The following is a 22,606-nucleotide window of genomic DNA, read 5'->3' on the forward strand; positions in this document are numbered from 1 at the left end:
CAGTGTAGTATTTTCAAAGAATAACAAAAAAAGAATCAACTTTTTATTTTTTCTTTCTCTCTTTGGATCAACACATGTTTACCATTTTAGCACATTGTACATCGTTTCTCTCTCCACCTTTTAATGCTACCCAAATTTAACATTCGTATACAACACCCCTATAAACTTTCTATTTGTTATTACATTGACAATCGCAATCAGGCACAGGACATATACTATGGGTTGAAAACCACTCCTCCGCATGATGGGCATGGTAACAATGATTGCAACTCAAGCAAAAACTAAACCAATTTTTAAATTTATTGTCAATCTCCTCACCAACTGAATGGGTCATTTTATGATCCAGTGAAATTTCAGATCCAAGTGATAACATGCATATTGAACATCTTGGTAATGGGGCTCCACAATGGGGGCACGCATTCAATAGAGCATTCTTTTTCACACCGGGCTTGGAAAACTGTTTCATCAAGTTTTGATTATTCATATTGTTGATTCCCTTGGATATATTCTTACTGCATCTGTTGCACTGAAGATAAACTTGTCTGGGAGAAGCTTTAATCTTTTTTTCACCATCAAATGCTTTGGACAACTTTGTACGTGACACATCCAATTTTGCTCTGAAATTAAACATTTGCCAACTGTTCAAAAGGGTTCGATAACAATCGATCCAGTGTCGAACTCTATTATCGGCAAAGTATCTCGGACAAGCAAATGCTGAAAGCAAAGCTGCTGTTTGAACATCGCTAGTTCTATCAACAAAACTCTGCAACAAATCTATGCCTCTAGGTGTAATTCCTGTCAAGATCAAACCTTCAAGTTCTCCTTTTTGCACAACTGTATCGCCAATGCGGTTCAAGTACACCGTCAAATCACGATCTGGTAAAAACCTAATGGCAACGCCTATCCTTTCTCTCAAGGGAAGAGAATGTTCATCTAAAACATCCCACCAATCATCATCAGCAATGAATGCAAATATTGCTCTCAAGTAAGGGTCGTCCAATTCTGATGCCATTTTACGACACTGGTCTTTCCATGGACTGTTTGTATTTGTATTCTTGTATGCCAAATATCCTGCAATTGCAGTAGCCATTAATCTTAATCTCTCCTTTTTGGAGTTGCTCAAGATATCAATCGCTTTTGCTACATTACCATGGAAAACAGCCCATCCTGCTGCTTTTGAAACCATATTCATAGAAATCAATTGTTGAATTTTGTCCTCGAATTCTGTTTCTGTAAGATACCACCCAGATACAATCAAACACAATTTACGCTGTGCCTTCTTTTCGCTATTTTCCGGTATGTTTATTCCAACAAATTTTTTGCCCTTGGATGCAATTATAGATTTTACTGCTTGTGTAAACCATGCCTCATTTATCTTGTCTCTTGCCGAAATGACGCGATTTTGGTTGTTTAACGCATCTACTCCATTCCATATCCCTTGTACTCCCTGATATCCTAAGTCAATTCCCTCTGATATCATTGTTCCTTTATCCAATGATTTTTTGGCCAAACTAAGCCACTTCCACACATGCCTTAGAGCCAATTGATTGTCATTGGGGTCGAGCTTTTGCAAAATCTCTATATTCTTGTCGGGAAGCACACCATAGCCCATAGATGCGCGTTTTCTAATTACGACGCATATATCGTTTATGTTGATGGAGTTGGAATCTAAGAAAGTATTGAGTATGGGTCCGGAATCGCGTTCGTCGTACGAGAATCTCTTATCATTTGAAACGGCTAGATCGCCGACACTGTCATCATTGGTGACAGAAGTACCATCTAATGAATTGCGAGCATTATCGTATTCTCGTTTATACTTGTCGTCAATGGACAAATCTTCAATCTTTAATTGATGAGACAGCCTTCTCCTTTCGATATCCATACTCTCCGACACTTCAGGGGTGAGAAAATTGGTGGTGGTCCCCTCTGGCCCAGCAATTGAAAACTCATTATAGGGATTAAAGTCCAAAGCTTCAATTGATTCAACGACTGGCATTCTAAATACGGATCCCGATTGTCTCATACAGACAAAATTGGTGGATGTATGTGATAAAATATCCGGAGAATAGTCAAAGGAAACAACTTTTTCGTAATCCGTCTTGACGTCAAGAACCATAGATACAAACAAGGATTCCTCTGTTGGCTTGTACAACACAGATGATTGCTGAACTAAGCTTTGTAATGTACCAGATTCAAAATTTCTGTTTACGATGACTTTTTTGGGTGGAACAACACCAGTATGCCATCGCCTAATGAGGTCACCATTGAATATTGAGGCAAACTCACCCCTACGAACCGCAGAATACCGCAAACATGGATGAAGATTTTTTCTAGAAGAGGATCCACTCAATAGCTTGTTGAACTGTAGCAATGGATTTTCAATAACAACATTCCCACTCGATGCCTTCAACTTCCGATTATTGCTGGTAAGTTTTCTTCTATCCCAAATGAACAAAGACCCATCCTCACTGTATGACTGGAACAAATGGGGTTGGAATGGGTCCACCATCAAACCCAATGTACATTTCGTTGCAATTTGATACACCGGCAGATCTTCTCTAATGTCCACTTCTCTTAAAAACTTATACGACCCACATATGACGTTGGTGTCTTTATCCGGAAGGAAGACAGTGGATAAAACTGCTTCATTGGGTATATATGACAGCACGGGACGTTTCAAAGTACTGTCATTTGTCGATGCATCTCCAGATTTTGGGTACTCTTGTATATCCCAAATTTGTAATGAGTTGTCTTGTCTTCCCTTGTCAAATCCACCTGCTATTAAATTGGAATGATTGAATGAAATCGAGTTACAAGGTCTATGTTGTTTCGGGTGTAAATGCAAAGTTGTGGATGATGACGAATTGTTGATATCAAATATTGAGATATCTCCATCAATTGTCGCCACCCCAATAACCCCTTTTCTAGTACTCAAGTAACTTGAACATTGAATATTGTCAAATCCACCTCTTGTATGGATGGGAACAATTGTATTAGATTCGACATTGGGATCTTCATGACTTGTTTGGTACAAAACAACCTCATCGGCGGTTGGCGGTATTGCAATAAATTGTTGCTCGAAAACGTTATCCCAATTGGCTGCTCGAGTTATGGAAACCATCTTTGAAGGAAAGAGAAATATGCCGCTAGAACACACAATTTTATTACATGAGAAAACCCCAAGTACAGTTCAATAAGAAAAATTTGACACAGAACGCGACATTAAATCGCGACATCTTAATATTGACAAGAATATCCCCTATGGAATGTAAATACACCTCTTACGTTTCTTAGAGCTTTAGTTTTTGGAAAATCCCCTCCGGTGCTGTTTTAAAGTCCTATTACTAGACTAAGCAAAAATTAGCAATTAGAATTGGCTCTCACACAAGTTATTCAAAAGTATCGTTGCAAAATAAAAAAAAAATGGACTTCCCTACTTTTTCAATTACAAACAGCCGATAACACCATTCTGGGTTTCTTTTCCAAAACCAGTTTCTTTTCCAGTATCTTTCAATAAATTCCACGTAAATCAGCCGATTCCAGGGAATCCAGGTTCAGGTAATCACGGATGGCTGCATGTTGATGCAGGGCGTTCCTGCATATTGTCAATAAGCCAATTTCTGTACGCGATTAAATATTTTGCAACCTTACGCAAATATGGGCAAATTATGTTTCTTCTATGATCAAAGATGGGGCCAAACATCAGCTTATCATACTACTCATTTTAGCTAATCTAGTAGAATTGTACAAGATGGGTCAATCCAAAAAATTGTCGATTCATTTTCAATCGAACCATAAAGTCTTCAAAGAAAAGTATATATAAGATGAATTAACTTGATACATCTGAGACTAGTCTTGTGGGCCACTTCTTATTCCTTCGCTATCCATTCAAATAGACAATGTTGTTAAATTCAAAATTTGTCGTGCTAATTTCAGCTTGCACCACCCTACTCGCCAGTCCCATCAAGAAATGCAAGTTTCCCGACAAGGAAGGTCTTGTTTCTGTTTTCAAAGACGGGGTGAATGCAGGTTGGGCAATGAGCCCGGACGAAGCTTGTATACCAGGAAAATATTGTCCCTATGCCTGTCCACCGGGCCAGCTTATGAATCAATGGAACCCGGAAGCTACAACATACCTGTACCCGACATCTATGGATGGTGGATTATATTGCAACAATGATGGCTCTACTAGAAAGCCTTTTAGTGATAGAGAGCTTTGTGTTGATGGCGAAGGAACAGTATCAGTTGTTAACAACGCTGCCAAAAATGTTGCGTTTTGTCAAACCGTTTTACCAGGTAATGAAGCCATGTTGATACCAACCAATGTCGAAAGTGGCAAAGAGCAGATCTTGGCTGTTCCAGGACCCCAATATTATGCTAGTGCAGCGTCTCATTATTATGTTAATCCGCCTGGCATATCAACTGAGGATGGTTGTGTTTGGGGTACAAATGATAAAGAGGTTGGAAACTGGGCTCCTTATGTTGCTGGTATGAATAGTGATGCAAATGGAAACACATTTATTAAAATTGGAGTCAATCCAAAACACATTGACGATTTCAGCGGCAACACTCCCAACTTTGGTCTCAGAATTGTATGTGACAATCCACAAGATTGCAACGGAATGGAGTGTGAATTGAATCCAAAGAATGGATACAATAAGGCTAAGGGACCATCTTCTGGCTTATCATTGGGAGCAGAATACTGTATTGTGACAGCAAAAAACCACGCTAAAGCTAAAATTGAAGTTTTTGAAGTATAAGGGTATGTGGCAATTACGTGCTTTCTTCATGTTTGTATTAAATATTTAGAGTAGTTATATAGAGATATTAATAAATAGAGTTTTACCTGTTGAAAGCTACGACTTCGATCTATGTTGTTATCAGAAATTGTTTTTTGTATTATATTATACAGGAGTGTTTAGTCCGTTGAATAAATATGATCAACCAACAGTCAATGTGTCGTCATCTGGGAAACTGTATTCAGGAACTTCCAAGTTCAAAGGGGCTGGACCTTTTCTTATTCTTCCAGAAATATCGTAATGGGAACCGTGACATGGACAGAACCAACCACCGAAATCACCTGCTTCACCAATTGGGACACATCCCAAGTGTGTACAGATACCCAACATGACCAACCATTCTGGTTTTTGAACACGGTCTGAATCCTTTTGTGGGTCTCTCAATTTAGATACGTCAACTTCATTTGCTTCTTCAATTTCTTCTGGAGTTCTATGTCTAATGAAAACTGGTTTACCTTGCCATTTGACAATAACATTCTTACCCAACGGAATGGCACCCAATTTAACTTCTACCTTAGCCATAGCCAAGACATCAGCAGATGCAGCAAATGACGAAAGGAATGATTCAACAGTGGATTTAGCACCTGCGGCTGACAACAATCCCATAGATCCAACCATAAAGTAGGTAAAATTTCTGCTGGCTTGTGGGCTCTTGTGGTTCAAGTACGAGGAAAAGTCAGGTTGTTGGTAGTTGGATAATTGAGATGAAGTTGATGATAACGTTCTAATTGAGTCTATAGCAATGTTAGTATAAAATTGCGGGTCAGTTGCTGAGAGAGCCTTAAGGATGCCGGGGTATTGATTAGTCGCAATGGGCCCTTATCCTAATTTCACCAAGGGAGGTGGTGATATTAGTTAAACAAAGGACCTCACCTCAGATCGTATCTTAACCACTTCAAACAAGCTCCCATCGCTAGATTTCGAACATACTTTTCAAACCCAAACCATTCTTCAATGATCTCACTGCAAGTAACGACATGACTGTGTTTATTATTTGAGGTATAAACTAATGCAGAGGCACTCTTTAACGGTTTGAACAATTCGTTTGTTCTATATCTGGTAAGTTTTTTCTCTTTTGAAGAGTGAAGTAGAAAAACCAAAAGAGAAAAAAAGTGTGTTGTATGCAGGAGTGTACATAGTTTATTATTCAATACGTTTTCCAAACAATTTTATTGGCTTAAATTTTGTGGAAGGTAGCGCTAGCTATAACTACCAGTAAGACAACGCAGGTGAACTCAAATGCCTTCTTATTCTATGAATCAAGACTACTTAATTCCAAATCCAGAGCTTTCATTCACTGCTTTGTTTAATTTGTCGATCATCTTTGCCTTGCTATTGTAGTTGTATATAGTCAATTCGTTAAAACATGTGTGGGCAATAGGGAGTCTTTCACTATCGAGTCCATGTCCAAGAAGGGTCACTTTGAATGGTAAGTTCTGTATTCCAGTAGCGGGAACCCTATCGGAACCAGTTACAAACACCAATAGCTTCTTCCGTTGTGAGTTGTTCATGGTTGCAAGATGTTCCCAAAACCATTTGATGATACATGAATTTGCAGCATCGGTGGCAGAGGGCCATCCAATGTACTTTGTAATCGACCGAAGCACATCAAAATCTATATTGTGATCTTCACTACCGCAGAGCAATAATTGAATTTCTTCCTCCAGAAACAAGGACAACGCATTGCCTGCAATGACAGTATTAAACCCTTCAATGAATGCGTCCAACTGTTGTTTAATTCCTTCCCTCATGAAGTACGTCATATACTTGTTGATATAATCATCTACATTGGCCTTGGACACGTTGGTTTTACTGCCATTTGGTACCAATTCTCTGGTGTGAGGCTCTCCAAAAGTATCTTTGATTGTAACCTCAAAAGTCAACTCCAAATGTTTCAACTGATTGTCGTCCATAGCTCGCAATTGATAAAGGTTCTTGTATGATTCCGGATACAATTGTTTATAATTCTCCTTGTCCAATGACTTTCCCAATAAGATCTTATACAACGCAATTGGAAATTGCAAATCCAAAATTGTAGAGTTGTATATAGCAAGACCTAACACGGCCCCAAATAAAAAATACATTTCACGGTCCTCTAGTGGGAAGATGTTGAACCATAACAAGTTCGAGTCCTCAACATTATGGAATAGCCCTGCCTGTGGGTGGAAGATTTCTTTGGTTAACAAAATAAACCATTCCTTTCGGAGACCACCCGCGTCGACGCCAGGCTCATTTATGAATTGCACTTTTAAACTTTTCTTCAAGTTTGTCAAGTTCAGCTTGATTGCTTTCATGGAATCTTGTACTATATGATCCCGCCTGATTTTGATTCTGAGATACACATCTATCACCACTCTCTTGTCCAAAGAATTGATGAAAGCCTCTTCAGCTTTACGTTCCATTTGTCTTCAAGCCTCATACTCCAATACTGAAATCTTGCTTCCTAATGAGATAAGAAATGGATACTGACATAGATAAAGCAAAGCATCATCAAATAAGGGATTGTTTATGCTTGTACCATGGATATATCCTATGATGGACCTCAATTCTGGCTCTTTGCAAACATGAGTAACTTGCATCTTCTTTTTGCTTTGCCACGAATCAAAGTCCAACTTGATATTGACATAATCAATGAGTGAGTTGTAGAAAACCGATACGGGCACTTTATCATCCCTCATTTTATTTGCTCTTAGAAACAACGAGAGCACTTTCAGAGCTGATACAATTCGCCAATCATTACCGTACTGTTGCACTCGAATCTTTACATCTTTGTGACTCTTACCCTTGTTTGTAGACCCCCTTGTAGGTGCGATGTTGTTGTGCTGTGAGCGTGGTACCAAAAGTGGACCGGGTAAGGTATCAGAATTTGGAGCCGATTCAATGTGATTTTTCAAATTGACACATTGAAAATATTCCAATTCATCAGCTTCTTGGATGTCAGGTGAAGGTGTTAACAGGAGCTTTATATGCGGGTTGTTTGCCAAATAAAAGTACTTTTTCAACTGAAATGTTATATATAGATTGATAATTTCCACTTTTTGGATGAATGTGTTGTGATCATAATGAGCAATCCAAGAGACCCAGTAGCTGATTATTTTAGAGTTATCGACACACGAAAGAACTCCTAAACTTCGTTTCAATATATCGTAGCACAATGTCTTGATTTCATGTTCATTGGTCATTGATCGTATATGTAGTCCACGCGGCACTAAAGAGTTAACCAAAATAGGAATTTCAAGAATTATGAAAAGCCATCTATATTGCGCCACGTGATTTGATGGCGGCAGTAACCTTTTCAATTGATCGCTAACTCCTTTCAATGCTGAATGCAATGGCTTCTTTGTCGGCAATTTTGTTAGCAAATTGAATAAATCCATGATTTCTGCTGAGTCAATATGGGAAGTATGGCGATGTAGTCGGAAGTCCAGTTTATGAATCTTGAATGAGTTGTTGAGTACGTCGTGCGACTTGAAGCTATTGTACAAGTATGTAGATACTTGTTGAAACACCTCACGCAAGGACTTTTCCTTGCCCTCCTCGGTTGATGCATAAGCAAAGCATTCTTCAACCATTGAACTGACTTTTTGAAGTGATATCAGACAATTTGTTTTAGGCGAACGAAGGGAATCTCGTTCTTGTGTTTCCACAAAATTGGTCGTGTAACATATGGAGCATTTGTACTTGGTTGCACTGCTAGGGAACGCTAATATCGTATTACAACAGAAACACTTATTGACAATTTGAGTATGGTTAGACTCCAGACTATTCAGACTATTCGGACCTGTAGAATTTCTTGTATCACCCTTTGACTCTTTTGATTTATCATTCGGGGCTTCACGATGGGCATGGTTTGGTTGTTTTGATGCAACACCTGTTTTCGAAACCGTCCGGGTTGATGGGTCCACGGAAAAGGCCAACAATCCTTTAAAACTCCATGAAGATGTGCTTGACACTGTGGACCCTTTCTCAGGATTTTGGTGAGCCATGTGGTGATACGAAATGCTATTTCCCGCAAGAAAGGTTGTAATGAAGATTGTAGGGGGTTTGTTGAAGACCTCAGAACTGAAATGCTGCTTAGGATGAAATGCAACTAGCGGTACGTAATTTCATTCAACTCGGAGCGTGAAACGGAATAATTGGCGTAGGCGGGAAGGAAGGGGAAGTGGCGTAAATATATCTCAGTGTTTTAATCTGTAAAAAAGGGGAACAATGTCTTGTTTTTTGATATGATGTAGGCTGTACTTGTCTTTATTGTTTACAAAACAGCGTCTCTTTTGTGATTTGATCTTTTTGTACCCTTTATACTCTTTTTATGATTCAAATGAGGAAAAGAAAAATATAATCTACAACCAAACTTAGTTGTGTCAACTGCTAGACAACACAAGAGCCCAGACCATATACTTATCACTGTCTTTATTTTGTGTTCAATTCCTGACGAAGTACAATTTTATCTTTAAGTGAAGATGTATGTGTTGACGGAAACATCAAATAGCTCAAGGGCGATTAACTTGTCACTTGTTGTCAACATAAATGGTCATAGATTGTTATTACTTGCTCAGGGAGCCACTGTAAAGGTCTATCTTTATGAGGGAACATCACTGGCGTACATAACCACATTGAAGCTAGAGAATAAGCTACGGTCTTGGGCGAAGTTTGTAAAAAACTCCAAAACCTACGTGATACTCATTAATTGTGAGTATGAAGTCAAGCTTATGGAATTGGGTGATTTTTCATCCAATATGAAGCATCTTGATATACTCATTACTCACGTGGTCAAACTCTCCACCAAGGGCCAACGTGTATCTCCGAATCTTGATGCTCCAATTATCATCCCTGTGCGTGAGGAGGATCCAGAGTACATACTTTTTCACATCTTCTATTCGAATATCCAAATATTTACTGTTGGTGACTTGTTTTCAACTTCTAAGAAAGAGATTTTACCCGATACGCGCAACATTGGGCAGATTGATGCTAAACAAATTGTGAATCTAACAACTCATGATCCGAGTCAAAGGAAAACCGAAGGTAATCACAATAACTTGGAATCATACAGGCTAGCTGTGCTTTACAACGATATAACTTCAACATCCTACGTCAGGTATTTGGACTTTTCTGAAAGAACGCCGACCTTTGAAGTTTGTCGACAACTACCTCCGTTTGAGGAAGAACCATGCTTAATACAACCTTGTATTCAGGAACCCGGGGGATTAATTGTGTATACAAGCTCCAGCATGTTCTACTTTCCACCCCAACAATTCAAACACGTATCAGCAAGGCAGACAAAGAATGTGTTTATATCAACAAAATCACAAGATCCATATTTTGCAGTGACATTGGATAAGCCTGGTAGAGGAAAGAATAGGCCAGTCTATAAATGTTTTGAACCAATTGATTTACAAAGGACACTTCTAACAGCAACGTGCGGTCAAACGTTTCTACTTTATATGGATCTCGAAGTCTCAACAGGGAGCAGTGTTGTAGTCAACCAAGTTAGCTTCATTGACCTCAATTATACAACGATACCAATATTTAATGGACTACATCATATTCAAGGGAATCATTTCTTTCAAGCCTCCAAGACGTCAAAACTGATTCTCTTTGAAATATTGCCCATGAGACCCAATATCAACATTCTCGACTCTATAGATGGAAACCCTCCAGTTCTCGATTTGAAAGAAGCCAACGATGAAGGGTTATTTGCATGTCAAGGAGGATGGGACGGCAGTCAATTGAGAAAGTACACATCCCCGCGTGGCAGGTATGAAGAGATTAAACTGGTAAAAGTGTTTGATGGACGTTTCAAGTTTGTCGGTCAATCTGAAGATAAATTCATAGTAGGAGCTGTGTCGGAAGGAGATGCGAATATGAAGATAAAAGCCGTGGAGAAAGGTTTGCTATCAATCACAGTGGGAAACAATCTTGCAGAAAACGTTTTGGAGGTCTCAAAGAGCGAAAAGCACGATGTGATTTTAACACAAAGAAAATTAATAGTGAATGGTGAGACAACATTTGACGGGAATGTTGAGTTTGGCGTGATCCAGGCCAATGATGGAGTTGTGGTGATTGCAACCAGTGATAATGTACTTTATGTTCATGATATCCTGCAGGTGTCGAACGGGATGGTTTGTAAGATTGACCGATATCACGACAATGGAGATGAAATTTCAAGTGTCGATATGTTTAGATCCAGAGATACGTCTTGGATGATTTGCTCGTTTTTATCTGGAAAGTACGATGTCTGGGAGATAAACGCAGAACAACAAAAACTCGTCTACCTGGCGTCCTCTGACAGTGCTATTTTTTCATCTTGTATATTTGTGCAAGGGCAATCAAAATCAGAAGAATCCAATTCTGTGCACTTGTTTTTCCTGCACACAAATGGTGACGTTTGCCAGGTAAAATTGAAAAAGGTGGATAATGTTTTGACATTAGATGGATCTAGTACCGCGAATGTATGTGATTTACCATATGTCTGGAGAAGACATGGCAATAGGATTCTAGGCTTCAACTCCAAGGGCTTGATAGTACCAAAGAGACTGCGAGAATTGGATCAGTATGGATTTGCCAAGATCGACAAGCCAAACGTAATTGATATTCGCTTTGACAACAACATGAAAACCAATTCTTCCCAGAGGACGAGTAGTGCAATTGTTTGTCTCGAAGATGGATCAATTGAGAAATGGGAGATAGAAATTGGAGAATTGGCCCAGTTGAATGATTTCTCCTCATTCTATTCAAATAAGCTATTCGTCAAGTGCTTACCAATACCAGGTACAAAATACGTTGTTGTTGTTGCGTACGACAACTCTATTTCCCTTGGTGAAATAAAGACCGAATTGTTACTCGTTGATGCTTCAACACTTGAATTATACGATGTTTTCAAATTCCACGATGATACAGAGGTTGTTGACTTAAGTGGAATGACTAAGGAGCAGTTTGCACCTTTGAAATTGGATCCATTTGTGGGATTTATATGTCTATCGGCAGGTGGCAAGCTTCCAATCACATTTTTCAAAATAATTCGTGATAAACTCAAACTTTTTGAAAGGTCAACTATTTCTGGCGTGAAAATGATTGATGAGGTAAAATTTGGAAGCATCACATACTATCCAGGCTCTAATTGGGGGAACTACTCGATCACTGGGACAATCAATTTTTTTTGCAACCTTTGCCCTAAAAAGGGGGCTCGGTTGGATGCAATTGATGAAAGCATAGAATCCGCATCTTCGTTTGGGTTGGCTCTGACTATTACCAGTTCCAGATACATGATTGCAGATGTGCTTACTGGTGTTTGGCAATTTGAGAAAAAATTCCTGGAGCCGTACAGGGCAAATGTTATACCGAACACCGCAGACAGGTACTTGACATGTATGTCGCATACAAGTGGACGCGGAGTGGCTGACTATTATGTTGTGGGATACTCATCTGGTACTGTTGCCATATTCAATCCAGCTAGCTACTCCGTTCAAAGAGAGATGGTAAGATTTGTTATTGAAGGAGACCAAATCAATGCTATAACAGGCTCAAATGGAGATGAAGATGATGTTTCACGGACGGCTAGAATTGGGACTCTCAGTGGAGGCATATTCACCTTGAACAGGATTATTGACAAGAGTTGGGAACAAGTAATTCGCAACTGCGAAAAGGAGTTGAAACTTTACGCACGTGAGAAGGGTATTTCCACTGTTAAGGTTATAGAACTGAGTGGTACCGATTCACTTCCGTACCATCGTATAGGTGTCATTGATGGCAATGTTCTCTTTCAATTTTTAGGGGATGAGAATATTGAAGATGACAAATTTCGTGCTTTAGTTGCGAACAAAAGAACGCTACAAAGAATATACTCTAGATGTTGTGCTTAGGTGAACAATGAATGCAAGAAGGTGTCACTGAATTTGTGATGGCGTTTGTATCTCTGTTCTATACTCGATGTAGTTTATACGATGACAATTGAAAACAAAAAAAATTATTTAGAACAAACATCAAATACAACTTGACACAACACAGTACCGAATATGAATCGAAACTTCAAAGACATAGAGATGTTAGAAATTCCCGTCGAAGGTGAGGAAGATGGCGACAGTACGACTTCTTCCGAGACTGAAGGTATTGTTTCGGATTCACCAACAACTAGTGACAAGATCTCCCATGGACAACAACCTCAATCAAATCCATCTTCAAACACCTCACTTTCATCATATTTCTCAAGCAATACCGAATATGTTACATTACCACATTGGTTGAATTCTGATGAAGCGCTTCTGTTTCAATTTGACCAAGAGCGATATCATTCCAGCTTGCAATATGAAACAGCTTTGGACAGAAAATATGTAGAATACATCGAGTCCAATTTTCAAACAATTCAAGGTTTGGCCGAAAATTTGAAATTGATAGATGAAGAGAGTTTGCTTCAACCAATTGGTGTCATCACAAGCCACAATGAGAGGCCACAACAACAATCCAAATCTCAATTAATCGACGACGCTTTTGCTTCCATCGCGGATCATTTGAATTCATGTTTTGCTGAGGAGTCAGTCCTCAATAATAGTGAAGCTTTAGTCGGAAAGTTCAACTACTTACTGATTTCATTAGAGTGTTTAAGGGCCACCTGTTTCAGTAGTGACGTCAGAAGACTTCCTGAACTTATTGTTCAATGGGTGAACAAATTCGACCCTCAGCCGTCACCTGAATTGATAGATGAGGTCATGACAAGCACTCCCCAATGCTATGCACACCCGTTGTTTTGGAACACATTGATGTCGAAAACTATTTGTAGAGGCTTGTTTGATCAGCTGTGCAATATTCTCGAGCATTCAAAATACAACGAACTCGAAGGAGATGAAAACGGTTTGTACCAGGCTATAAGTAACTTACAGACATTGCTTTCAAGTTACACACCCATGGCGCTAAAGGGCCAGTTTCCGCAGTGGAAATTACTTGCTTGTAAGTTTCGTGATGAGTTGGCATTGATAGAAATTGCAACTGGCGATCAAACCAAAAGGGACTTTTATCAAATAATGCGAAGTCAGATATACGACATTGCTTGCATCTTGACTGGGTTTTCTCAAACTATCGCAAATTATTGCGATACCTGGTGTGAATTGTACTTGGCTTACTCGTTATACCAGATTCGCGATGATGCAAGCGTATACCAGGAGTATTTCCAACAAGCCATAAAGGAGAAGCCACCGGCTTCGTATCTAGAAAAAGGCGAATTCGCAGATTATGATGAATTGACGGAGTCATGCCTTTTAAAGATTTTAGAGGGCAGATTTTTGAAAGCCCTTGAGGGCATTTTTGAATTGGACCCAGCTACTGCTGCATACATTTCATTGCTTTTGGAACTTAAAGGGTACTTGAATCCATATTATTCTACTGATATACATAAGAACAGCAATTTGATGGAATTGTTGGACAAGAAGAAAATTTCAGACTATTTTTTACTCATCCATGCTTACAATTGTTTAAATGTGCACCCTCTTGTACCTGTTGGTGTTGGTCTTTTGTCGGATAAAGTACTCAATCAGTCGTTGAATGCTTTGGAAAGAAATAGGCAAACGATTGCTCAATTCTTTCCTAAGTATGAAGTCAAAGATGACAGCGACCAAGAATGGGCGTTGACTGTGTGTGCTGATTTACACTTGATTTCAACTGCAAAAGATATGTTTTATCAAGCCGGTCTTCGAGCATTTCATCAAAACTATTTGTACGAGGCTTTGCAAAACTTCGTCGATTGCTATGATCCTGACAAAACATCGGGTTCGTACCACAAAGAAGGTTTAGAACAAATTCGGTACATCGTTTGGGATGTGATATTCGCCGATTGTATTGTATGCAATAAGCCAATAGAAGATGAATTGATTAACGATATTGTTGATCAAAAGGTTGACTCAGAGATTCATCCAATCATTCAGCAGTGTATTTCGCCGTATGCCGTATTGAAGGAGTTTTTTGATTCATTAAAAATTGGAAACTCAAATCCATCATTGTTGGTTTCGAGAATTTTTCATCTTTTGAATTTCAAGTATCTACCAGAAAAGTTCAAGCCTTTGTTGTTGTGCCAGTTCCTTCCATTCTTAGAGGGCGCGTCAAAACTTCGCCAATCAGACTTGTTCAAAATAATTGAGTTGATTGAAGATTACGAAGATGATAGAAATGTGCAAACTAAAAAGGAAGGGGATGAGCTCTATGCTGTTTCAGTAAACCACAAAGAGGAGGAGGAACAGCTAGAGCCTTATGATTGGAGACGTACTTCTACAATACCAACCACTTTTAATGAGATGATCAAGCTATTAAGACAAAAGCTAACTATCCAACTAGGGCAAAAATTTATAGACTAAATTGTAATCATTTTCACAAAACAGATGTTGTCTTTTAGAGCTAATTTTTATACTATGACTTCGTATTCTACACACCATTGTGGGAGCAACTTTAGCTCTCCTCTTCGTTCTCTCTCATTCCTTTCACTTAACAAGTGACATCTTGGGAAGCTCTTGAGTTCAACAACAAAGCGACAATCAAACCATACAACCCCAAAACTTCGGCGAAAATCAAAATCAAAATCATTCCCACAAATAATCTTGGTTGTTGCGCAGTTCCTCTAACACCTGCGTCCCCAACAATACCAATGGCAAATCCTGCTGCCAAACCAGACAATCCTACTGATAACCCAGCACCTAGTTGGATGAAACCTGTATATAATGCTTGCTTTTGAGCTAATGAGTCACTTACTAAAACAGAAACCACCAACCCATAAATGGCAATAATACCTGCCATAACAACAGGAACAACGTTCTTGACCAATAAGTCAGGTCTAGTTACACAGGTGGCACAAATACCAACACCGGATTTGGCTGTACCATATGATGCACCGAAACAGGTGAAGATGATGGCGGACGCACATCCGATGGAACCAAAAAATGGCGCATAAACAGGGCTAGAAAAAAGTGTTAGTTGATTGTTTTGAGGATGGATGATGCTTGTGAATGGAATGGACTCGTTTCATTGAATGATTGTTACTCAGACATTCCAACTCCATTCAAAAGAGTGAAAGTATAATGCACTCTCTGCTGGGTCGCATTGTCAGAAATGTAGTGCAACACTTCCAGCCATTCACCTTGTCAAATGTCCTAATTCTAATTGAAATCAACATACCATAAATCTGACATGATGTAATTGATGAGTATTTAAGATTTAAACGTTGGTCAGTAAAGATAATGCTATCAACAATTTTTAAATTTGGGACCTTGTGTTGTTGGAGGTTTTTAATTTTTTTCCTTTGCTCAGTTGGAATTTAATTGTTACAAGATACACTACCACTGAACAATCCTATGCTACCAGGTGAATTTTGAAAAAAAAAAAAAATGAGAAAAACTGCAAAACCAATCTCATCTCGTACGTATTCAAGTGCTTACTTTTTACTACGACACTTTACTGGCGAGCTTATATTATTTGCAAGGAGCCTTATTCACAAACTATATACACTACAAAAAATGTCAGCACCAAACCCAAAGGCTTTCCCATTGGCCGATTCAGCTTTAACTCAACAAATTTTGGATGTCGTTCAGCAATCACAGAATCTTAGACAGTTGAAGAAAGGAGCCAACGAAGCCACCAAAACTTTAAACAGAGGTATTTCCGAATTCATTATCATGGCTGCTGATACTGAGCCAATTGAAATTTTGTTGCACTTACCATTGCTTTGTGAAGATAAGAACGTTCCCTATGTCTTTGTTCCTAGCAAAGCTGCTTTGGGAAGAGCTTGTGGTGTTTCTAGACCTGTTATTGCTGCATCTGTAACAACTAACGATGCTTCGTCCATCAAAAACCAAATTTACGGTATCAAAGACAAGATTGAAACTTTGTTGATTTAGTAGCGATTAAAAGCTTAATGACCTCTGAGAGTATAAGAGGGTTGTATATCTATGTAGGGGTTAGAGTATAGCAGAATATCACGTTTATCGCTTTAAAGACTTGTGTGTCTCTTTTGTATGCATCGAAAGATTGTAGACGTATAGGTTATATTTTTCGCGATGGAGATGACTTTGGGCAGAGCGAACCAAACACTGATCGAGTTATTTCCAGTTACCAATTGTGTGATGCCCTCACCCACGTCTAATCTAGGTTCCGCAGAGGCTGTGACGAGGTTCCTTCGTTCTAAAGAGGGCCACCTACCGGAAATTTTAAAAATTGCAAACGATATCTTAGATACGAAATTAGATGTGTACTTGCCGAACAAGAGAGAGTTTATATTGAGCTTACTTGTCGATCGTTTAAATGATCGATCGAACTCGTCGAACTTCAGTAAATGGAAACTGGACAAGGATGTTTGGAATTTGCTAAAGCGAGTATTATTTATCGAAGGTCATAATGAGACAAGCATTTTGCAGAGCTTGAAAATTGTTGATCTTATGATACTTTTAATGGAGTCCGATGATCCAGAAGGATGGGATTGTTTGCCTTATGTTTGCCAGATTTTGTCCATGTTTTTAAAGAGACTGTTTATGGAGATAGAGGAGTCCACTGGAATTCGATTGCTTAAATCGACTCTTAGCTATATTCAGAACAAAGCACCTAAAAACTCATCAGTTACGTTAGATGAGATAGTGACGAATGTTTACTGGAATTCCCATCCCCAGGGACTTTTGGAAGTATCAAAGAAATCGTATTCACAATTTTTCGAAGAGCTTTTTATTTCGTTAACTAAGTATTTATCCATTGAAAGCGAGCTGCCCAGTAAGCATTTGTATGAGGAGATTTTCACAACAAGGGTATTCTATCCAGAAAACTTGCCATACTTGGTTCACAATTTGGATAAGCTTCTCAAAAAAGAGACACCCGATGATGCTTCTTTAAGGTACTTTTTTCAAATGGCTGTTCGAAAACTAGCCCCAAAGCAGATGAAACTTTGTACGGAGCTATTTGATGTCATCGTCAATAAATCTCCAAACTTATCAGAGTCGCTCCTAGCATCTTTGGTCGGTTCTCATCATGCGTTGCCGCAAGAGTTTATCTTTTCAGTTTATACCAAGGAAGTTGCTAGCAAAAAGTTTATTGACTTGAATTGGGATATGGTAAAATATGTTTTTGAATTGGACAGTGAGTTGGCAGCTACAAAGTCGAAGTTTGTTTTCGAAAAATACAACTCGGCTTTCAATCTAGATGAAAAAGTCTTGCCCGTGGGTAAAGTCATTGTTTATGCTTATGCAAAAAACAGAGAATTGGTTGAATTTCTAACAAAAGTGTGGCCTAAAGCAATCGCTAGAGACGAATTATGGGATGGAGATGACTTTATCGCGCATGTTGCCAACTGCATTGATTCCCTATCTGAAAAGCAAATCGTTCAAGTCCTCGAAACGTCACCAAATCTACTGCTGGAGGCATCCTTTGCTGTGCTTACAGCAATTACAAAAGGATTAATTTCGTCTTCATGGAAGTTGATAGATTCATTAAAGCCCACATTTAATCAAATCCAGAGCTATATAAATTCGTCGACAAATTTTTGGCAGGTGCGGTACAACCTTCTCAACTTGTATGGTTCGGAATTTGTCATTCCAGAAAGTGTGTTGGAATTGGACTACGATATTTATTATCATTACACCGTGCTTAGATTGCTAGAATTGAATATCATCCAAGACTACTCCAATAAGAAACAGCGGCAATTGATTTTGTTTTTACGAGACAACCCTAGTCTCATTTCGCTGGCGTTTTGTCGATGGTTTGTCATGATCAATGACTATTTCACAAATGAGAGTATTGTTGAGTTGTTGAAACTTGCATTTGAAACAGCTTTTCTTTGTCATACTGATTGTGAAATCTATGAACAAAGAAATATCATGACTTGCATGATGAGATTATTTATTGCAGATCCTATGTCGCATTTTGATCACATCCCAAAAATACCATTAGCTTGTTTTTCAAGGGGTCCCAAGAAGGACTTGTTGAACATTTTAACGAGAAAGTACATTGAAACAAAGGAGGTTCGAGTGCTAGGATGTATCGATTACTTACTCGATTCAGCATCGTATCAATCTAGTATCGAACGTGATATTTCAGTGGTTCTTCAAATTTTGGCATTGGCACCTACTGATGAGGCTCAAAAGTACGCAAGTAGCATCTCCAAAAAGGTATGGAAGACTAATGTTGATATGATAAAATCCGACGAGAATCGTGCTTTTGTCGCAAATGCAATTGGGATGCTTGTTAGGAGTATGCAAATTGGTGGAAGTGGTGACGTTTTGCCAGAAATGAAAATGGCTTTGATTATTGTGTCACATCAAAGTGTACTTACCGGTAACGATCTCACTAAGTATGAGGAATTGGTAAATACATTCAAAATGCAATGCATTAGGCAAATTAAAGACAGTCAGGATAACCTGGATAATGCCAAGTTGAATTGGTTTCTTCATGGACTCGCTAGTATACCCCCATCGATGCTAACCTTTAATGACGTCAAGTCTATTGCGGGTCAGATTAAAATTGAAGCAAATGATACTTCCATCAAACAAGCATTGTTCAGTTTAGTTTGCAAATGTGCCAAGCCCGATTTGAGGTTTGCAAAGTACGTTTTGAGTCTTTATTTGGTTCTCAATACTGAAGCGCATACACAACATCTTTTTGATGATGTTGTTCAATATTTGCAATCGCTCGTGAATGAAAAGGTGGAACTTTATTATGCAATTTGCAACTATGTTATATTCTCTACGGCGGATGCTGAGGATACATTTTCAAACTCTATCTGCATGGTGTTGTCCGCTTTGTTGACGACTATGCCCAAAGAACCTGATGGCAGTTTGCAAATCGCATTGTTTTCAGGCTATTTAAGGAATCCACTGCAATTGCTGCCAAAAGTGTTGCAGCATATTATGGGCAACCTCAAATGGTTGCTTACCCAAAAACAGTGGCTATTCAACCAGTATATCCTTGAAATGGCGCTTGCTCATATTGGGATAGTTTCATCAATAACTTTATCTGACAAACATGAGTTCGAACAATTGTATTTAGAATCCTTGCGAGTTGTATCACAAATATTGTTGCATCATCGATTCAAATTGTCAACTCGTCACCACTCAATTATATACTTGATGTGCACCTTTTTGGAATCATTGGTCGAGCCGGGGCAATTGGGACATAGTAACATAGCAGCTGGCTCTTTTACCAGACTAGTGAGCAATTTGTGTGAACCTCAAGAACATGTGAGGGACTTATCGGTTCGTTCTGGCCAGCAGAATAACAGACTAACCACGCAAGCAAACCTTTACAAGAAACAGCTTCGAATTTATTTGCCATACCTATTGATCAACTACATATACCTAAATTTGAAATTCACTTTTGGCAAGCAAGTCAATGACATTTTGGCTACGGGTGTATACACGATTTTCGACTCCTTGTCTAAAAGTGAGTTGCAAATTGTCAATTCTGCTTTGGACTATGCTGGTAAAGCCTTATACAAGAGTTTATATCATGATTATCAGGAGTACTGGAAATGGAAAGATCAATAATTTTTACAATGCAGGTGTGTATCTATAAGAATCCCGATGTAAAGTTCGCCCAAAAAATTCACGAGTGGATAGCGAAATCGATTTCATGGTGTTCCAAACTCTTTCCTCGAACGCTTCTTGCCTCTCCTGAGGCCCTCTGTCTACTTCCTTTCGATGAATGGAATGCTCGTATAGAAGTATATCCTTTCTTGTAATTACTCCAATCAAGGTTCCCAGCAGCTCAATCAATAAGTAACGTGGTCCAAGTTTGACAAAAATATCAGAAACAAACTTTAAGGATGTTTCACAATCAACACTCAACGGTGCTTGATTTATCATTGAACTGAAATCAATTTTTTCAGTTGAGCCTCTCTCCCTCAAGTTGAAATTGCATAGAGTCCCTGGGTTAACACTTTCATTTTTAATAAGCACATACTCTACCTCATATCTGGAAATATAGCCCTCGATTTTGGGATTGTTCCCCGAACGAATAATCGGGAAGCCCCGATACTTTGTCTTCTTCAACGTTTGCTTCAATTGTTCCAACGTCAAAGCGTCGCTTGGATCGGCTGAAAAGGCCACCACGACGCTAGACATTGCTGATGTCACAGCTGTGTGAAAATGGAATTCCTCTTTTGAATCCATGAAAGGCAATCCATTGAACTTAATCATTTGATCAGCAATTCCTCCCTTTCCCCATCTATCATTGATGCCCTTTGTGATGGCAACAACAATCATTGTGGGAAGGATGTAACGGATTGCACCAGTCAATTCAAACATGATAATTACCACAGTAACTGTCAAGTCGGTAATACCACACAACCCTGCAGCTGCACCCAAAAATGCATATGTTCCTGGTATGATGCATTTATCTCCCTCATCACAAGCTGAAAAAATGGCTAGATTTGGATTCTTTTTATATGCGTAATCGATTATGATTCCAAGTGCTCGTCCAAATGTTGCACCTGCTGCCATAGAAGGAACAAATATGCCAGCGGGAACTTTGCAACCATATGTAATTATCGTAAGCCCCATTCTCGCAACTGTTGCAAACAACAATGAAAAAAAAAGCCGTGTCTTGCCATTTTCAGGGTGGCAAATGGGGTTTTGAAATGTATCATCACATTCGTGAAACAAAATTTGCATCGACTCGGTCATGTCCAAGCTTAGAAATTCGTTAAAGTATGAAAAGCTGGCAGTTAATAAAGTCAATATGCATACCTCCCGAATTGCCCAGGGCCAAAGAAAGCGCTTACGAAAGGATACCACTTTGGTGTTTAGTTTTGACACAAGGATTCCGTAAACACCACCAAAAATTCCCAAAACTATGTAAATGGGTATCTCAAAGTAATGCCAATTGGTATCATATGTGACCTCAAATAACACCAATTGCCCGGTTCTGAATGGATTCATGGCTGCTAGCGTGGTGACCGCAATAAGTGAGCAAAAGTACGATTTCCACAATGTTGACAATTGAAATACTGATGAAATCTCCTCAATTGAAAAAAGCACCCCTCCCATTGGTGAACCAAACGCGACGGCTACTCCTGCAGCCGCTGTCGCCGTTAAAAACTCCCTTCCCTTCGATGCCGACTTTTTGTACTTTGGTACTAATTTCGCAATTGAATTACCCACGCAAACGGCATAATGAACACTGGGCCCTTCTTTCCCAACACTCAAACCAGACCCAATCGCCAACGGAAGGCCCAAACTTTTTATAGCCAAAGTCCACCATCCCAAAAAGCCATCCATCACGAACCCTGAGACAATGCATTTGATCTCTGAAATACCCGAGCCAGCTGCAAATGGTGCATAATGCTTGACAATTTTCGCTGCTGTATACGACATGAGAAGTGATATTAGAATGTAAATTATGTAATTGAGTCCGCCTAGTGAAGTCCATTTCGTCCAGCTAGAACAATGCGCATCACTTTCACCCCAGCAACAAAACGATTCGCTCAAGTAAAAACCTCGTTTGCAGTAACCTACTCGTGCACTGGAGAGAAATGATGTTATGATATTCAATGACCCTGCAATTAGACCAATCACCACTCCCATGCACGCTAGAACAAGCCAATTGGATATTTGGGATAGTATTTTATCCTTGAAATTGTTGCCTTTATTGGTGATATGCTTTAACTTCAAAAGACGTTGTTTTTGTTCATCTAATTCGTCTTCAACCCAATCAATTGATCTGAAATCATCGTATCGTTGAACCTCGCGGATTTCATTTCGGTTTATCCACGACCCAGTTTCCGGACTCCTTACTTTCGACAGCACAAGTGTGTCATCAAAGGATGTGTCAAACCCCGACGTTGATGGCATGAG

General features: G+C 39.1%; 9 protein-coding genes and 1 pseudogene across 10 annotated transcripts; 5 read left to right on the forward strand and 5 right to left on the reverse strand. All coding sequences in view use genetic code 12, as the record gives it.

The window, feature by feature from the left end:
• Nucleotides 1-169: 169 nt before the first annotated feature.
• On the reverse strand, nucleotides 170-3,121 carry CPAR2_806030 (uncharacterized protein; the record flags this gene model as incomplete). Its single annotated transcript, XM_036808496.1, has 1 exon — nucleotides 170-3,121. One exon carries the CDS (start codon nucleotides 3,119-3,121, stop codon nucleotides 170-172), a length of 2,952 nt encoding a protein of 983 aa, XP_036665227.1.
• Nucleotides 3,122-3,899: 778 nt separating this feature from the next.
• CPAR2_806040 (uncharacterized protein) lies at nucleotides 3,900-4,760 on the forward strand (the record flags this gene model as incomplete). Its single annotated transcript, XM_036808497.1, has 1 exon — nucleotides 3,900-4,760. One exon carries the CDS (start codon nucleotides 3,900-3,902, stop codon nucleotides 4,758-4,760), a length of 861 nt encoding a protein of 286 aa, XP_036665228.1.
• A 180-nt stretch (nucleotides 4,761-4,940) lies between these two features.
• On the reverse strand, nucleotides 4,941-5,778 carry RIP1 (ubiquinol--cytochrome-c reductase catalytic subunit; the record flags this gene model as incomplete). Its single annotated transcript, XM_036808498.1, has 2 exons — nucleotides 4,941-5,533; nucleotides 5,730-5,778. The coding sequence occupies 2 exons, from the start codon at nucleotides 5,776-5,778 to the stop codon at nucleotides 4,941-4,943; spliced, it is 642 nt and encodes a 213-aa protein (XP_036665229.1).
• Nucleotides 5,779-6,064: 286 nt separating this feature from the next.
• CPAR2_806060 lies at nucleotides 6,065-8,785 on the reverse strand (annotated as a pseudogene; the record flags this gene model as incomplete). The annotated part of the gene is made up of 1 exon: nucleotides 6,065-8,785. A coding segment is annotated over one exon (2,721 nt).
• Nucleotides 8,786-9,262: 477 nt separating this feature from the next.
• CPAR2_806070 (uncharacterized protein) lies at nucleotides 9,263-12,661 on the forward strand (the record flags this gene model as incomplete). The annotated part of the gene is made up of 1 exon (XM_036808499.1): nucleotides 9,263-12,661. One exon carries the CDS (start codon nucleotides 9,263-9,265, stop codon nucleotides 12,659-12,661), a length of 3,399 nt encoding a protein of 1,132 aa, XP_036665230.1.
• A 180-nt stretch (nucleotides 12,662-12,841) lies between these two features.
• On the forward strand, nucleotides 12,842-15,139 carry NUP85 (Nup85p; the record flags this gene model as incomplete). Its single annotated transcript, XM_036808500.1, has 1 exon — nucleotides 12,842-15,139. One exon carries the CDS (start codon nucleotides 12,842-12,844, stop codon nucleotides 15,137-15,139), a length of 2,298 nt encoding a protein of 765 aa, XP_036665231.1.
• A 127-nt stretch (nucleotides 15,140-15,266) lies between these two features.
• Nucleotides 15,267-15,967, reverse strand: CUP5 (H(+)-transporting V0 sector ATPase subunit c; the record flags this gene model as incomplete). The annotated part of the gene is made up of 2 exons (XM_036808502.1): nucleotides 15,267-15,735; nucleotides 15,954-15,967. The coding sequence occupies 2 exons, from the start codon at nucleotides 15,965-15,967 to the stop codon at nucleotides 15,267-15,269; spliced, it is 483 nt and encodes a 160-aa protein (XP_036665232.1).
• A 324-nt stretch (nucleotides 15,968-16,291) lies between these two features.
• CPAR2_806100 (RNA binding protein) lies at nucleotides 16,292-16,672 on the forward strand (the record flags this gene model as incomplete). The annotated part of the gene is made up of 1 exon (XM_036808503.1): nucleotides 16,292-16,672. The coding sequence occupies one exon, from the start codon at nucleotides 16,292-16,294 to the stop codon at nucleotides 16,670-16,672; it is 381 nt and encodes a 126-aa protein (XP_036665233.1).
• A 159-nt stretch (nucleotides 16,673-16,831) lies between these two features.
• CPAR2_806110 (uncharacterized protein) lies at nucleotides 16,832-20,299 on the forward strand (the record flags this gene model as incomplete). The annotated part of the gene is made up of 1 exon (XM_036808504.1): nucleotides 16,832-20,299. The coding sequence occupies one exon, from the start codon at nucleotides 16,832-16,834 to the stop codon at nucleotides 20,297-20,299; it is 3,468 nt and encodes a 1,155-aa protein (XP_036665234.1).
• Nucleotides 20,300-20,302: 3 nt separating this feature from the next.
• On the reverse strand, nucleotides 20,303-22,603 carry CPAR2_806120 (uncharacterized protein; the record flags this gene model as incomplete). The annotated part of the gene is made up of 1 exon (XM_036808505.1): nucleotides 20,303-22,603. The coding sequence occupies one exon, from the start codon at nucleotides 22,601-22,603 to the stop codon at nucleotides 20,303-20,305; it is 2,301 nt and encodes a 766-aa protein (XP_036665235.1).
• Nucleotides 22,604-22,606: the final 3 nt, after the last annotated feature.

Source organism: Candida parapsilosis, contig 005807 (genome assembly GCF_000182765.1).
Source record: "Candida parapsilosis strain CDC317 annotated contig 005807".
In the NCBI taxonomy this organism is placed as follows: domain Eukaryota; kingdom Fungi; phylum Ascomycota; class Pichiomycetes; order Serinales; family Debaryomycetaceae; genus Lodderomyces; species Lodderomyces parapsilosis.